At 54.2% G+C, this 12892-nt stretch overlaps 1 protein-coding gene across 3 annotated transcripts in view; it reads right to left on the reverse strand.

Annotated features, from left to right (window-relative positions):
* ZBTB46 (zinc finger and BTB domain containing 46) overlaps window positions 1–12892 on the reverse strand; it is a 71143-nt gene that overhangs the window by 34230 nt on the left and 24021 nt on the right. For all 3 annotated transcript variants that reach the window (XM_070588680.1, XM_070588678.1, XM_070588679.1), the window contains exon 2: window positions 11250–12223. In XM_070588680.1, coding sequence (XP_070444781.1) covers window positions 11250–12186 — 937 coding nt within the window. In that variant the 5' untranslated portion in view covers window positions 12187–12223. The remainder of the gene's footprint in view (window positions 1–11249; window positions 12224–12892) is intronic.

Here is a 12892-nt window from a genome sequence, read left to right on the forward strand (position 1 = left end):
TCAGGAGCAGCGTGGCACCCCTCGCCTCCCAGCACGCCACCATCTACATGTCTGATACTTGTCTCTCCCCTAGAATGGGGGGCAGAGATTTGTTTGATTTTGCAGGGCGGGGGGGGGGGGTCACTGGAGTCCCCAGCCCCCGGATCAAGGTAATACTCTCAGGAAATATGTTTTTCATTTTTTTTTATTGTGGAAATACACATAACATACAATTTACCATCTTAACCATTTTAAGTGCACATTTCAGTGCCATTAAGTACATTCACGTTGTTGTGCACCATCCCCACCATCCGTCTCCAGAACTTTCTCATCTCCCCAAATGGAAACTCTGTCCCCAATAAACGCCAACTCCCACCCCCTCCCCCAGCCCTGGCTCCACCATCCTACTTTGTGTCTCTGAATTTGACTCCTCAAGGTGCCTCACGTGAGTGCATTCACACAGTGCTTCTCCTTTTGTGCCTGGCTTGTTTCTCTGAGCATAACGTCCTCAGGGTTCGTCCGTGCTGTAGGCGGTGTCAGGATTTCCTTCCTTTCTAAAGCTGAATAATATTCCTTTGTCAGGATGGACATTTGGGCTGCTTCAGTAAATATTTTTGGAATGAATGAATGAAAGAAAAAAGGAAGGGAGGAAGGAAGAAAAGAAAGTCACACCATTTGTCTGCAAACAACATCACAGACAACAGCCCTGGCTCCTCCCCACCCAGGCTGCTCTGGGTGGCGCATAGGAGGCCCAGCCGAGGTCACTCCCACATCAGGGCTTTCAGGAGCCTTTCACCTATAGCCAAAAGTTGAGTTCAGGGTCAGTATTTTTGTTCATTTTGTGGGAGAAAACATGCCAGTAGTGCCACTTGGAATTTCCAAGTATATAAACCACATTTGTAGCTTTATAGAAAGGGGACAATCATTTGTGACCAGTTTGGGGAACCCAAGAACGTGGAAGCTGCCTCCCAATGCCCCTGACGGCCCCAAGGTCTTGGATGCCCCTCATCCAGGACCTCACACCCAAGGACACCCCCTGCTGTCATTCCCAAGGCTGCATCCCAGGCTCCACACTGGCTCAGCCCCACCAGACACCCAGTGCCCCCTGCCAGGCCCCCACCCAGGGCACCCACTAGTCCGCCGTCCTCTGCTGGGGGCTGCATCCCCACTCTATGTTCTTGCGGTAGACACATTTGTCTGCTTGCGTGGGGACGGGGACGACGGAAGCTCTCTGGGGAAAGACACCTACGTTCCCCGGTTTCCTCCTGGGACTCCCTCGGGGCACGCAGTGGGGTGGGAAGGCACACGGGTCCCCTGCAGGGCACCTGGTGACGCTGCAAGTGGGCGTGAAAGAGTGCTACCTGCCCTCTGGACAGACATGAGACACTGGCACTGCTGGGCGTGCAACAGGGAGACCTGCTCCCGACACAGGGACAAAGTTGTGAGCAGCTGCTCTGCAGGCATTGCACGCACGTGTGCAACACAAGAAACCACCACACGCCCACTGCACGGGGTGACAGAAAAGGCGCTCAGGGTGACCTCCTGGTGCTGACCTCTTTTTAATAAAGGAAGCAAACCAGATGCGAAATATCGACATCTAATTGTAGAGGGCTGCATGTTAAATGCAAACATTGATTCTGGAGTGGAAAACACGGCTTTTTCCCTCTTCCTGTAAGTGACATGTTTGCGCATTTTGAAATTTTCGCTCACTTACAATTGTTAGCTGAAAAACAGAAAAGAGATTTTAATTAAAATTAAGTAGAATTTTTAAACAATTAAATAGATCACGCAGTGTTAGCTGCAAAGTGGGGTATAGACAGAGGATGAAACAGCAAAGAATGCACTGGCGCCGTGAGGGCCGAGAGCTCGGGGCCTGGGGGAGAAGGGCCAAGAGGGAAGGGGAGCCGGGCTCACGACTCGGCCTGGTCGAAAGCAAGCATGCAGTGCCTCAGATTCCCCCAGATCTCCACTAATTCTTAAAAACACCCTTGAGAGCGTTTCTACAGATGTCACAGCCCTGCCTGACGTCTCTCGTCCAGGAACAGGCACCCCATGTTCACCGATGTGCACGCAACAACACAACAGAAACTTCCGGAACTTCTGGACCAGTGGAAAGTGGAAAACCAGCAAGGCTGAGCAGCGGTCACCACAGACTCCACCCCGTGGCGGCTACAGCTCAAACCAGACCTGGATCCCGATCCTGAAAAGCGGTTGTACGTCCACTTTCACCAGATCTCACAAACGGTGAAAACAAAGTTCAAAAAATGTGAAGTTCACAGAAATAGAAGTGATTTCTCTAAAATTCACCCTCTTAATTTGTGTTTAAAATGTACTCTCCATTTCCTACATGTCGTGCTTCTCTATCCAAGTTAAAACCAAGTTTCCTCATTTTCTATAACTATTGATAAGTTTAACATTATATAAGAAATCCCCTTTAATTAAAAAATATAAAAGACAGGTATTTTGGAAAATGGAATAACTGGACGTCCATATGCAAAATGTGAGCCTGAAGCCTGACCCCAGGCCACACGCAAAAACCAACCTGAAACACAGACGTACTGTTACACCTAAATCTATAAAACTTCCAGGAAAAAACAGGAGCAATCTTTGCAACTGTAGGCAAAGATTTTTTAGTTAAGACCCAAAAAGCATGAACCATAAAAGAAAAAAGTTCGCAAATTGGACTTCAACAAAATTTTAAATGTATTCTCCTCAAAAGACACTGTTAGATGGAAAAGCGAGCCAAAGCCTGAGGAAATGTTTGCAAAACACGCACCTGATGAGGACGTGGAACCGGGATGGCCAGAGAACTCTCAGCTCACAAGGAAAAGTGGGCAGAGACTTGAAGACATGCCCCCCAAGGAGGAGAGCTGACGGCAAGGCCGCGCTGGCCATCACCAACCGGAGCCCCAGCACGCACCCCGCGCACCAGCGAGGTTGGCGTTTCCATCTAACGACATAAACAGCCTGCAAGGCCCCTCACAGAGCAAGACAGCACACGGCTACTAAACCCGCGGAAAGAAGCTAATGGCCACCAAAGAAACACAAATTAAAAACCATAAGAGATGGCACTGCACACCCTCCAGAATGGTGAGAAGCTTCAAAACGAACGTCAGCTGTCAGTGACGACGTGGTGCAAACGAAGGTGCCACGTGCTGGCGCGGCGAGCAATCACACAGCACCAAGGCTGCAGGTCCCTACACGGAGACGCACATCCAGCGCCCGCACTGCCTCTCCCAGGCCTTTCCCTGAGAGGAGAGGAAACATCCACACAGAGACATGTCCTGGGATGTTCACAGCAGCTTTACTCATAATAGCCAAAAATCGCCCAAGTAACCCAAATGTCCATCAACAGGTGAATGAATAAACAAATTGTGTTAAAGCCAGAGAACAGAATCCTATTTGGCAATGAGTGAATCATTTATTTTATTTATTTTATTTTTTTGGAGGAAGATTGGCTCTGAGCTAACATCTGTTGCCAATCTTCCTCTTTTTTTTTTCTCCCCACAAAGCCCCAGTACATAGGTGTATAACCTAGTTGCAAGTCATTCCATTTCTTCTTTGTGGGACACCACCACAGCACAGCTTGATGAGCGGTACCATGCCCACGCCCAGGATCCGAACTGGCGAATCCCGGGCCACTGAAGTGGAGCACACGAACCTAACCACTCAGCCACGGGGCCAGCCCCATAAGTGAATGATTTATTGATGCACATGGCAAACAAACAAAGCTCAAAGTATGCTGAAGTCATAGGCCTGGAGGCAGGCTGGGGGCTGCAAAGACTGGAGAGGGGAGCAACCCAGGGCCCCTCAGGTGGCGGGACCTTTCAGATGCGGCTGAGTCGGGGTGGGGTGGGGGTGTCAAGGTCAGTGTCCTGGTCATGACAGTGACTGTAATTTCCAAGATGTTACCATGGGGAAAAGTTCACAAAGGGCACACACAGGAGCTCTCCATGTTATTTCTTACAATTGACTGTTAATCTACAATCATCTCAAAATTAAAAAAAAAAAGAAAAGGTTAATAAAAGAAGCCAGACATGGGCACACACATACGGTGCTCTGCGCTCACAGTGTCCAAGCTGGACACTCTGGTGACAGGCATCGAGGGGCGGTCTCCGGGTCCCAGGTGGTTGTGGGGCTGATGGGAAGGGGCAGGAGGGAACGACCTGGGTGATGGAAGTGTCCTCTGTCCTGATGACAGAGGTGCACACATTTGTCAAAATTCATCAAACCCACCCACAAGAGCGGCTAAAATTAGAACGATGGACAAGAGCAACGCTGTGGAGGTTGTGGGGCAGGGGGCACGACCTCTCAGGGGAAAGTCTGGCAGTTTCTTATAAAACTAAAGTCACCCCTTCTCAATGACCCAGATGCCCCACTCCTGAGTATTTACTCAAGAGAAATGAAAACATACGTCCATACAAGAGGCTTGCCAAAAATGGTCACAGAAGCTTTATTCATGATGGAAAAGGCTGGCAAGAGCCCAGATGTCAACTGACAAGAGCCGGGATAAACAAACAGCCGTGTATTCGGGCAATGAGAGACTCCGCCCAACCAGAAAAGGCTGAGCCACAGCAAGACGGTGAAAGCAGCATCCTGCGAAGGGCGCCCGTTGTGCGGCTTCGTTCACATGAAGCGCTAAACAGGCAAAGTCAACCTCGGGTGGGAGAAGGTCAGTCGTTCAGGGTGGGGGGGATCCCGAATGGCCAGAGGCACACGGGATGCCAGAGGGAACGTCCTGTCCCCTGTAGGGGTTTGGGCGCCTGCATTTATCAAAACCTTATCGAAAGGTGCGCTGGGCATTACTGCATTTCATGGTGTGAAAATCACCTTAAAAATGTAAACACAGACTGAACCCTAAGGAACGGAACGTTAGCATCTGGCACGGAGCGTCCAGGGACGAAGGGCACCGTTGTCTTCCTCTTACCCCGAAAGGCCCTGAAACCCACGGTGGGTTTGGGATGATCAGATGGATAAACAGTTAATAAAGCAAATGCGGCAAAACGTGCCCAAGGGGAGAATCAGGCAGGAGGCACTTCTGCTTTTTCGACGTTTCTCTAAGTGTGACTATTTTCCCAATAAAGTGCTGGGGAGGGAAACAAAACATTATTCAAACTGTACACTTGAAATCTGTGCACTTTATTGTAGGTATATTATACCTCAAAAAATGGAAAAAAGGCAGAGCAGTCTTCACCAAAAACCCTCATTATTATGCACACCCCCTGGGGGGCAGCCGATAGGAGGCCCTAGACGTGCAGATCCCAACCTCCAGAGCCTGAGGATACACACCTCACACGGCAAAAGGGACTGTGCAGGTGTGATTCAGTCAAGGACCTTGAGATGGGAGATGACCCTGGATTCTCTGGGTGGGTCACTGTCAACACAGGGGCCCTTCCAAGTGGAAGAGGGAGGCAGGGTGCCAGAGTCAGAGGGGATGGGACGATGGAAGCAGACGCTAGAGCGCTGTGGGGCCACGAGCCTAGGAATGGGGTGCCTCTAGAAGCTGCAAGAGGCCAGGAAACAGATTTTCCTCTGGAGCTGCCAGAAGGAAGCAGCCCGCTGACCCATTTTGGACTGCTGAGAACTGTGAGACAGTAAGACAGTAAGTTTGTGCTGCTTTAAGCCACTAAGTCTCTGGTCATTTCTTACAGCAGCAGTGGGAAACCAATACACCCCTGGAAGCCCCCTGGGCAGACAGCAACAACACACACAAGCACCGAGCGGCACGCGCTGAGGGCTCCAGCCGCACTGATGGAAACAGCCCCGAACACCCCAAGTTGTGTTCACACAGCAGGACCCGCCTGCGTGGGAAGGAGCAGGACGGGAGCTTTGTCCTGCCACGGGCCGGCAGAGACACCAGAACACAAAGGCCCCAGTCGGGACAGCCCTTCTGGGGGAGGTGGTCCTGGACGGCCGCGAGCAGCTCGGCCAGCAGAACAGCTGGGATTTTGCACTTTGCTGGTGTGTATGTTATACCTCGGTTCTTAAAAAGCTTTAAAAAGCAGTGGCGTGAAAGTTTTCAAATTAACACTTAAAACTTACACTATTCCTTTAAAATCTCCATTTAAATCTAAGTTTACAAGCTGTGCTTTTAGGTTTCCATCCATCTCTCCCTCACTCTGAGCCTCCCAGCCCCTCCCGCCCGCGGGCTGAACGCTCCTTGCTGTGGCGCACAGACCCAAGCAGCTGGGGCTCTGGTACCCCCGTCGGCACCCTCACTCACTCCGGGGCGCCACTGTCACGGTCTACAAGTTCAGATCAAAACAGGATCCAGCGGGACAGTGGCACGTCTGTGGACCTACCACGAAGCAGCAAAGGCTACACTTCCGATGGAGAGCAGCACAAACTTTATCTCCAATACACTCCTAGGGTGCAGCCTCCAGACCCTATGTGATCTCAGAGCAGGACCAGGCAGTCACACCTCCTGCAAAAATGCATCCTGGGAAAAACGAGTATCAAAAAACTACCACCAAGTGCTGCTCAGCAGCAGAGCGATCAGACCAACTCACCCTGCGTCCCACTGCCGGCCCTATCCTACCGTGTCAGGGAAATGCCAAGCCGAGCCTCGGCGATGCTTGAAGGAGGGCGTCTGCCGTGCTCTCTGCGTCGCCCAAGCCTGGAGAGCCGCTCGGCTCGCGGGCCTTCCAGAAGCACGTCCTCCTGCTCCAACAGCACAGCCTCACGACTGGGCCTGCCTGGTCCTTCCTCAACCCAGAAGGCTCTCGAGTTCTTCCTCAGGGCGTGGCATGATGGGGGCATCGCCCCAGCTCTGCTGGGCGCCCCCCTGGGTGACACACAAGCCACTGAGCAGCACCCAGCCTCAGTTTCCACACCTGGAGAAAGGGAGAGGCCAAGAAGGACGTCCATGACAGCGCTTCAAGTGCTCATCCTTTGTGAACTCAACTCCTAGAAAAGCCAGTTGCCAAAGGAAGACACTTCCATTTGAGCAGGAAAAGATGCCGCCCAGCTGGCTCTGCAAATCCGAGGTGACGAGGCTCTTCCATTCAGGACAGTGGTTCCAAAGAGCAGCCTCGGGTCACGGGAGAGCCACCAGAAGTGCAAACGGCGAAGCTCAGAGGGGAGGAGCCCCCCGGAGACGGGCGCCTGCCCTGGCCCCTGGCGGTCGGCCCGTCTGCTCCCTCTCCACCCACCAGATCCCACCCGCGTGGCTTCTGCTCTTCTTCTGCCTGTTCTGTGTCACCAGTGCTTCGGGCTCTCCTGGAACAGCATGAGGACACACCTTGCTGCCTCCCATCCTGGCAGCAAGTCCCCCGCCATGGCCCGTTCTCCACATTCCCGACCAAACCTTCCATTGGAGAGGGCCGCTGTCTCTGCTGGGGCACCAGCTGCGGCCTGGGCAGATGACAGCGAGGTCCCTCGGGACCGATCCCAGGTAACTCTGCTCATGCCTGAAGGACAACATCTGGGGGTGCAGTCGAGCTCTCAAACCTCTGAGAGCACTGAGCAGCAGAGAAGGGGATGGGGGGGTGGAGCCCCCAGGTCTCGGAATGGCCCCTCGGTCGTGGTGTCGGAGGCAGAGCCAGTCCCAGCCCCGCAAGACTGACAGGAGGACACAGTGTCACCTTTTGTTCAGACCCTTCTACCCCTAAAATACAAAGATCACACTAAGCAAGCTGATTTTCTTTAACAGAGATGACCAAATCTGTTGAAACAACAGAGGCGGAAAGGCAGCCTCTTCCCGAAGTGGATGGCGCACCTGCGAGTCTCCCCAGGTGCCAGGAGGGTCAGCCTGGGCACTGGGCGCTCCGGCCACTCCTCACAGCTCTGGTCAGTTTGTGGAACCAACGTGCAAGTGGACTCAGACACACTCACAGGTTCACTGCTTCCTGAAGCGAGTCCTCTGCGCCCTGTGGCTCAGGACACAGTGCCCGTGGCCAGGCTAAGAAAGCCCGGGGCCTGTTCCCCTTCTCACCCTCATGAGGGGAGGGGGGCCCCAGTCTCGGACCTGCCACATGCCAGCTCCTGCTTCAGCCCCAGCGATGAGCTCCAAGGAGCTGGGAAGAGAACTTGTGAACTCGGCAAAGGCAGGCTGGGCCCGTCCTGGGGCCACAAGGAGAGTCCCCCAGCCTGAGAGCTGTGCCACCTGCTCCCCTCCCCCAGCAGGAAGGAGGCTGTGAGGGCAGGAGCCAGGTGACTACAGAGACACCTCGCCCACCCGAGGCAGCTCTGTGGTTCCAATGCACTCAAGACGCCCAGTACAGCAAGGTCCAAGCTTAGCTAAAGGCCCCGTACAAACACGTACCTTACAAACCCACGTGTTTCATTCTCACTGAACTAGTGGCTACAACTCCGCCTCATTGAGGGCTCACAGCCACCCTTGGGACGGCAGACAAGGGATGAGGCCGGAGCCCAGGGAAGGTGAGGGGTGACAATGCGAGCCTGACCACAAGGCCTGCCTGCATCCACAACCCAGCTGTAACCCACAACAAACCAGCACATTTTATGCCGTTTCCCACAAGCAGTCACACAAATGAGCTACCATAACTCATAAGCAAGTTTCAGGGGATGTTTTCTTAGAAGCTGCCGGGTTACAATGCTTTTTCCTTGGAAAATCACTCTTAAATGCTAACAGGCCCCAGAGTCACCACAAGCCAAGGAGGGGACACACAGAGGGCACAGGGCGGGCAGCCCTGGCCGCAGGGCTGGACATCCAAGCATCCACGTTTCTTTGGAAAGGAGCCTTTTCTCTTTAAGTGGAATGAGAAGTAAAAAATACTCGCCTGTAAGGTATAATAAATCTTCAATGAAAACACACTGACCCCCACTGGGGATCAGAATTTACGCCTCCAAATCCCGGCCCCAGGGCCAGGGCGGAGGACTCGATGGTCACCAGAAGGCGGCAGAAACCCTCCCACGCGAGCCCACAACCTCATGTCCTTGCCTTAGCAACTCAGAATCATCCACCAGAAGTGGCTCACAGTTGCCGTGGTAACCAAGGGATTTAAGACATTAACAAAAGTACACAGCCGAAATCACTTGTTGGATTCCAAAAACACCTTCTGCTCGACAACTGCATTTAAAACATCAAACCCACGGGCTTAAGGAGCGTACCATTTCTTAACTGTTGAAAAACTCTCATATCTAAAGGCCTCCAGCATCACAGCCTATTGGCGACTCATGACACACAAGCAGGTGTCCCGGGACAGGAGGTGAAGGTACCACTCCACCAGCCCCCTCAGAAGCTTCCGCACGAAGCATCCGTCCTTAAGTCATTCATCGTGGACTGCTGCTTTTCAGGTTCTAGTCAGAGCCAGCGAAAGATTACGAACCAAGCTGGGAGCAGACGGAGAGACCACGGTCACTCACCAACGCCTGAGCACCTCTCCTTCCCAACAGCCAGTAGGGAGATGGACAGTTCTTCTATCTGCTCAGAAACGTAACCTTCTTCTGACTTAAGTTCAGTTAAACTCCAAGGGTTCTGGGGGGCTGCCCGCTGGGGACATTTGCAACGTCTGGAGACATTTTTGGTTGTCAACCAGGGGGTGGGTAGCTACTGGCGTCTGGTGGGTAGAGGCCAGAGATGCTGCTAGCATTCTGCAGCGCCCAGGACGGCCCCACGGCAGAGAGTCATCATGCCGAGGCTGAGAAAGCCTGGGTAAACCAACTTGTACTGAACATCCAGGGGTCTGGCCCTGTGCTCAGGGCTGGGAACACAAAGTAACAATGAGAATGTGAATGAATAATAAAGGCTACAGCATATCCTGGGGAGGCACTGCTTAATGGATACAGACTTTCAGCTTGGGAAGATGAGAAAACTCTGGAAATAGTGGTGATGGGTGCATAACAGTGTGAATGTACTTAACGCCAATGAATCGTACACTTACAAATGGTTAAAAGCGTGAAGTTTATGTTATGTACACTTTACCACAATGATAAAAGCTGTAGTGTATTGAGCGCCCCAAGGGGGGCACTCTCGCCACTGAGGAGAACAGGAGCCGGCTCACCCGGGGCCCAATGGAGCCCTCTGGGCAGGGGGAGCGGGCGGCCTCCCCCCAGCACAGGGTGCTCAGTGTTTGCGGCCTTTCTCAGAGCTTACTGCCCCCACTCCCTGGTTTGCAGCCTTCTGTCCACCTCTGTCCGTTCACACAGTCCAGTGACTTCCCACCTCTGTGCTGGAGGGGCCTCCCCACAGCGGGCAGTTGCCAGGAAGCCTCCATTCTGCTCTGGACCAACCCCTGTTCCTCCACCCTTCCTTACCCCAAACGCAGCCCCCAGGTCTCCAGCGCACGTGCAGGGGTGCAGGGGTGACAAGCTTGTTCCCAATCTGCCACTCAGAAAGGCTGGGAGTCACCGTAATGGCCACGTGCTTGGCGCCGGGAAGCACGTCTGCTATTTAGGAAACATCGAATTTGCTGTTTCCTGGTCTGAGTGACAGACACAAACTGTCCTCTCGAGTGGAGGAGCAGCTTCAACAGAGCGAAGCTCAGAGCCCGCTTGAGCCTCCCAGGGGTCAGACTGGGGTCGGGAGAGTCCCCCGTATTGTGCAATGACAGCCACTGGCTGTGAGAACAGAACACCACGTCTGTGGGTCCGACATGGGAGCCCACGCTTGATGGCAAACAGCAAACACCCCTCGTTGTGAGGGGCTTCGTGGCTACAAGTCCTCAAGCCCCAGGTTGAGGAAATTTTTTACCGAGGACAAAACTCATGCTCATGAATCTTTTGTTCACAGCAATGACCACAGCACAGCACACGCCCGCTGGACAGAGAACCCAGAGCTGAAGCCGCGTGACTGGGGAAAGGTCAGCACGCAACATTTGGTCCCTCCCTCCCGCCTTCACATCACCTCATTTAACGCACTTTCCATCTTTCTAAAATTTTAACATTTAAATCTTTTACAATCCGGTCACCCCACCAGTGCTTAGGAAAGCCATGCCCCATAAGAGAAAGCAGGCCGTGCCTGCCACTTGCACATCCTTATGCTGGGGGCTCCTGCCAGGCACCACCTCACTCCTCCAGCTGTGGACCCCGCAACTCAAGTACCGCCCAACTTCAGAGCAGCCCTACCCCAGTGCCCTCTGTGTGTCGGTGACGCCGGTGCTGTACTGATGGGGACGCCTGGGCCCTTGGGACACGTTGGTCGAACTCCCTGAGCTCACAGCAATCTACTGTGAGAGGAGGTGACCCACTGGAAATGCAGCACTTTGTCTACAAGAGGAACAGCCATGGGGCCACCAACACACAGTGCACCTGGGCCACTAACGGCCCCACGGTGCCTGAGCCCCGCCTGTAACAAATGAAAGGCTTACTTGAGTCTCGGCTGCTGAACGGCCACCCCGATGTCGGAAGGAAAGACGGCACCGGGGAACCGGCCCGGCTGTCGTCCTCCGCCTGCTGTGTGATGTGCCGGACAGTCTCTTTGTTTTTCCGATTCTTCCTTCGGCCTGTGGGCTGCCAACCGTCCCCTCCAGCCTGCTCTGAGAAAGAGTTCTGGATCACACCGTCCCTGGCAGAAGGCAGCTCGCTCCCTCCATAATGAGATGGCGAGATCTGCTCTTCCTTGATACGCAGAGACCCGTAGCCCACGTCGCCAGGCCACAGGGACTGCGAGGAGACATCGTCAGGGCCGTCGGCCTTCGGCTCCTGATCCTCTTTCCCGTAGCTGCTTCCGCCTTCGTGGCAGCTGGCGATGGCCGAGTCTCCAGAAGAATTGGCAGGACTCGTGCGCCGCGCCAACCACGGGGAGATGCTCCTGCCGGCCATCACGGCAGAGATCAGCGCGTCTGTACTGCTGCCCGACGGGGTGCCGAGCTCAAACTCCGAGAGCTCATCGGAGGCGTCTGGCTTGATGCTGATGTCCAGCGCCGCCTTGATGAAGTCGTGGCATGCCTGCACGATGTCCGTCATCTGCAGGAAGCTGGCAGCAGACATCACTTCGATGACATTCCTGCTGGTGAGAGCCAGGTGGGCGGAGTACATGAAGTCGATGATGGCCTTGAAGCCCTGGGCAGTGACGATGTCCAGGTGCGTGACTGTGGCCTGGTCAGATGTCTTCTGCACCTGGCAGTAGAGTGTCTTGAAGTAGCGGCTGCTGCCCAGGAGGACGTTCTTGTGTGCCTTGAAGACCTTGCCCTCGACGACGACGCAGACGTCACACAGGACGCCGTGCTGCCTCTGCTCGTTGAGCTCACGGAGCAGCTGCCGGTAGTGGGATGCGATTTCCATATCTTCCTTTCGGTTGTTCATCGGGAAGTCTGGTTGCTGGACGCCTCTTCTACAGACTCTGTGGGGGCAAAACCAAAGAGTTACCCACACGGTCGACACAAACACGCTAGGCGGGAGTCAGGCACTGACTGCATGTGAGGAAGGTGGGCACGCAGGCCTGTGCACGGTGCACATCTGTGCAGGGAGCAATCTGTGCACGGTGCACACCTGTGCAGGGAGCACACTAGCACGGGACACACGCCTGTGCAGGGAGCACACCTGTGCATGGGCACGTCTGTGGAGGGAGCACTCTGTGCAGGGAGCACACCATGTAGGGAGCACACCTGTGCACAGCACACATCTGTGCAGGGAGCACTCTGTGCACAGCACACGCCTGTGCAGGGAGCACAACAGCTCAGGACACACACCTGCGCAGGGAGCACACCTATTCACGGTGCACGTCTGTGCGGGGAGCACTCTGTGCAGAGTGCACGCCTGTGCAGGGAGCACGCCTGTGCATGGTACACACCTGTGTGGGGAGCACACCTGTGCACGGTGCACGTCTGTACAGGGAGCACTCTGTGCACAACACATGCCTGTGTGGGGAGCACACCTGTGCATGGTGCACGCCTGTGTGGGGAGCACGCCTGTGCATGGCACATGTCTGTGCAGGGAGCACGCCTGTGTGGGGAGCACACCTGTGCATGGTGCACGTCTGTGCAGGGAGCACTCTGTGCACAGTGCATGC

This window comes from Equus przewalskii, chromosome 21, assembly GCF_037783145.1.
Source record: "Equus przewalskii isolate Varuska chromosome 21, EquPr2, whole genome shotgun sequence".
Classification (NCBI taxonomy): domain Eukaryota; kingdom Metazoa; phylum Chordata; class Mammalia; order Perissodactyla; family Equidae; genus Equus; species Equus przewalskii.